Source organism: Gossypium hirsutum, chromosome A02 (genome assembly GCF_007990345.1).
Source record: "Gossypium hirsutum isolate 1008001.06 chromosome A02, Gossypium_hirsutum_v2.1, whole genome shotgun sequence".
Classification (NCBI taxonomy): domain Eukaryota; kingdom Viridiplantae; phylum Streptophyta; class Magnoliopsida; order Malvales; family Malvaceae; genus Gossypium; species Gossypium hirsutum.
Window position 1 is genome coordinate 72,468,494 of NC_053425.1, and position 4,297 is coordinate 72,472,790.

A 4,297-nucleotide genomic window follows, 5' to 3' on the forward strand; every position below is an offset into this window, starting at 1 on the left:
GGTGTTGAGATATCTCTTTGCGAAAAATGATGCCAAACCAAGATTGATATGTTAGATACTACTGTTGTAAAAATTTGACATTGAGATAAAATTCAGAGAATCAAGTTACAGACTATCTGTCTCGATTGGAAGTTGGTAGCGAAGACGGAAAAATACTTCAAATTGTCGACATATTCCCAAATGAGAAGTTATTTGCTGTAGATGCAACTATTTGGTATGTGGATTTTGTTAATTATCTAGTGTGTGGAAAACTTCCATTGGGTGTCACGGGCCATAAAAAAGAAAGATTTCTTCGTGAAGTAGTGAAGTATCATTGGAATGAGTCATATCTATTCAAAGTATGCAATGACAACATTATTCGATGTTATGTTCCAAAAGAGAAGATGCTTTCAATCTTGAAGCATTGTCATGATGCTTCATATGGAGGTCATTTCGGTGGTATGAGAACTGCTGCTAAAACTCTCCAATCAGGATTCTGCTGGCTGACATTATTCAAAGACGCCCACAATTTTTGTGAATCAATGCGATAGGTGTCAGCACACTGGTTCAATATCATGACGCAATAAAATATTACAACAGCCAATTACGAAAGTTGAATTATTCGATATTTGGGGTATGGATTTTATGGGACTATTTCCGAGTTCATTTGGAAATATTTATATATTAGTAGTTGTTGATTACGTCTCAAAGTGGGTTGAAACTATTGTAGTTTTAAAAGATGACGCAAAGACAGTGCTAAAATTTTTTCACAAGTATATACTCACCCGCACTGAAGAGATATGGAGTTAAGCATAGAATGGCTACTACCTATCATCCGCAAACCAATGGACAAGCCAAAGTTTCGAATCGACAAATTAAGAATGTTCTTGAGAATGTTGTAAACCCTTCAAGGATAGATTGGTCTTTTCAATTGGATGATGCTTTTTGGGCATTGTAGATAGCATACAAAACTCTATTAGGGATGTCACCATATCAATTGGGTTTTGGGAAAGCATGTCACTTGCCAGTCAAACTGGAACACAAAGCAATGTAGGCAATTAAGCAAGTAAACATGGACTATGAAGTGGCTAGAAAGAAAAGACTGTTGGATATCACTGAACTAGAGGAGATTAGAAGAAATGCTTATGAAAATTTACAAGGAAAAGACCAAACGATGGCATGACAAGATTATTTTACAGCGACAATTTATCACGGGTCAACAGGTTTTATTATTCAATTCTCGACTCAAATTGCACCCAAGTAAATTGCGTTCACGTTGGTTTGGACCTTTTAAAGTTGTTGACGTATTTCCTCATGGTGCAGTCACAATTAAAGATTTACATGATGGACACTAGTTTAAAGTAAATGGACAGAGGCTGAAACCTATTTTGGCAACAATGATCAAAAGTAGGCAAAGACCATTAAATTGGTCGAAAAGTTTTAATTTTTAATTAGTACACCTTGATTTTAGTTTATTTTATTTATGTTTTGTTAAAGTTTGTTTTACTTCATTTTTGTAGAATAATTAGGTATCATTGTCGACACATTGAAATCTTACTGTCAACGCATTCCATAAGTCTGTACTACCATTTATAACTCATCAGAATTCAGGGAAATTTAGATACCACCGTTGGATCAAAAATCACTCAGCCGTTTGTTTCTTCTAAGCGGGCACAATTTCTATTAGATACAACACTTCCCGCCAGCCTTATATCTCTCCAGAAAACAATACATCTCTCCATCTTCCTTTTTAACCCACTATAAATCTTCTCCCCCTGTACCGATTGTAACACATTCAAGCAACCATTTTTATTTCTTTTGTCTTCTCAAGATCATATTTTTTTTAACTTTAAATCATTTTCCCTCAAAAAAAGATGGCAAAAACAAGAGGCTCAGTCAAGAAAGCCACTAAATCTACTGGAGAACATACGTCCTCTACTACCACAGTCTGTGAAACAGAATCCCTTAGGCCAGTGCAAACAAAGGAGGTAGTAATCTTTTTGAATATAACGACAAAGGAATGATTTCAAGAAAATATATTGAAGTGAAACTTCCATCCCGAATAAGGCATTTCCCTTTCGCCATAACAGGACTTGGGTAAGCAAGTCTCCAAAACCATCTTGAAGTTAAAGTGGAAAACATTTTGCATCCATCCTAGCAGCTACTCATATAAGTTTTATGCTAATCTCTATGATCATGAGTTAAAGTTCATTTTCGTTTGAGAAGGTTTACTATCATGGGGCGCTAAAAAATCAACAAGATGTACAACACTAAGGTCGATGTCGATGAACACTCCGAGTTCATTAATGACATCACAGATGAAAAACGAGACCTGTTGGTGAGAGACTTATGTGTCGAGCTAGCAGTGTAAAAAGGTTCCCATCAAAAGAATTATATGATGCACCATCGATTCCAAAAGTTGCAAGTCAAGATTTGGTTTTATTTTATCAACTGTAAGCTCAAACCCTCTACTCACAGCACCACAGTAACCCTCAACAGAATGTGTCTAATACATTCTATCGTCAAAGGTAGAAAAATTTATGTAAGCACAATATTTCACCAAGAAATTACTGACTACGCAGTAAGGAGACTGGGATCTTGGTTTTCCCATCACTGGTGATGTTATTGTGCCAAAAAAGAGGAATCGTGCCTCGTGTTGGTGAGAAAGTCTTGGAAAATAAGGGCCCAATCAATAAAGATTCTGTAGAAAGAATGACTTGTGGTAAGAACACGCAAATACTAAAGGAGGTGGAGACCAGCAAGACAAGAAAGGGCAAAGCCAAACTGACAGCAAAGGAACAAACTTGAATGTAGAGACCTCATTATAGCACAAAGATATGGAGAAATCCCAAAATTTGTTTTATGCTTATACCAGAGCCTGGAACAGTTCTAGTGTAGCCATATGAGGCCAACTGAGCCCATCCCCACTACCAAAATTCCCAGTGTTTCCACTAATCATTTGAAATTACAACCTCTCTTCATCGAATAACAACTTAGAAGATTGAGACAAATCGGTGGCATCCCTACCAATTGTGCAGGTCTCTGATAATATGAAAGACAAAGAATCTAGGGACATTGAAAACTGCCTACGAAAGATTGATAGCTTATTTGATGATGGTATTTTTCTTGAACAAGAGGATACTATTGTTGAGAAGGAAGTTGTTGCTACAGAAGAAGAAGTTGTTGCTGAAGAAGAAAAAGTTGCTAAAAATGAAAAAGAAAAAGAAGAAGAAGATTCTGTTGGGAAGATTGTCACCGCACCTAAATTTGTAGGTGCAAATATTAATAATTTGGAGTGAGCTAGAATGAGATCAGTGGAAGTTGCTGAGGTAACCACTGAGGAGCAATACAATTCATTGGCAATAGTGGTCTACACTGGACTACTCTAGGTGGCCTCTCCTACACAAGAAGCAACCAATGATGCCAAGGCAGAGCCGGGAACTAAGGAGCAATCTGAGGATCGTGCAAAGCCCAAGAAAAAGAAAAGGAAGCACTCTAAGGATAAAAAAAATGAAAGGAAGAGAAGAAAAAGAGGAGAAAGAAACATTATACAGTCATATTGATGACTGTGGATAACTGAGTTAGTTTATTTTAAGCTTTAGTTGTAGTACTCATGCATTACATGTAGTTGTAAGTTTTATTTTGATAAGTATACACTGTCATTGCAATTTTTTTATTGTCATTACATTTTCATGTTAATACATTGGGGACAATGCAAACTTTAAGTTTGGGGGAATGCACATGGGGCTTGGAATTGTACCCATATTCAGAAAAAAAATCAAAAATGAAGCATACAAGGTTTAATTATAGTTAATAAAAAAATTTTAAAAATTTTTGTTACATTCAATGCTTAATTCTTAAATCATGTAAATTATCAATGAACGATTTGGATAAATTTAACAAAAGGTTGTAGCTTTAATTCTTTGATGAAGAGATTCGGTTGCATTAGTAATGGATGATTGCTATCATTCCTTAAATCTTGAATGAATCTATTTTTTACGGCTGCCTATATATGTATATATAGTTATAAATTAGAGACACTCCAAAGTGGGTGTAGTGTGGACTGTTAAAGAGGGAGCACTCCAATACTAGCGTTAGAAAAAATCAAACTAGCTAAAGCCTGTCGCTGCATGAGTGTGTGTCGGTGCAATTACGTACTCCCTAGGGGTTTTGTTGCACCCCATCATTACTTCTCAGAACAAGGGTACAATAATGCAATGATATCCCTTATTCTAAAAAAAATATGTATACATATATATAATGTATATAAATACTTAGTATTATACAATAATTGTTGTAATGGTAGATAGAACTTAGG

General features: G+C 35.7%; 1 protein-coding gene across 1 annotated transcript; it reads left to right on the plus strand.

Annotated features, from left to right (window-relative positions):
* The first annotated feature begins 1,853 nt into the window (after positions 1 to 1,853).
* On the plus strand, positions 1,854 to 3,542 carry LOC107939238 (protein pxr-1-like). The gene is made up of 3 exons (XM_016872539.1): positions 1,854 to 1,967; positions 3,018 to 3,248; positions 3,369 to 3,542. The coding sequence occupies exons 1-3, from the start codon at positions 1,854 to 1,856 to the stop codon at positions 3,540 to 3,542; spliced, it is 519 nt and encodes a 172-aa protein (XP_016728028.1).
* The last annotated feature ends 755 nt before the right edge of the window (positions 3,543 to 4,297 follow it).

What these genes read in the sequence shown, in the direction of transcription:
- LOC107939238 (XM_016872539.1), top strand. Translation starts at nt 1,854, where the DNA reads ATGGCAAAAACAAGAGGCTCAGTCAAGAAAGCCACTAAATCTACTGGA. An exon ending in GGCCAGTGCAAACAAAGGAG is followed by an intron (nt 1,968 to 3,017) that starts GTAGTAATCTTT and finishes CCAATTGTGCAG; the next exon opens with GTCTCTGATAATATGAAAGA. An exon ending in TTGTCACCGCACCTAAATTT is followed by an intron (nt 3,249 to 3,368) that starts GTAGGTGCAAAT and finishes GGACTACTCTAG; the next exon opens with GTGGCCTCTCCTACACAAGA.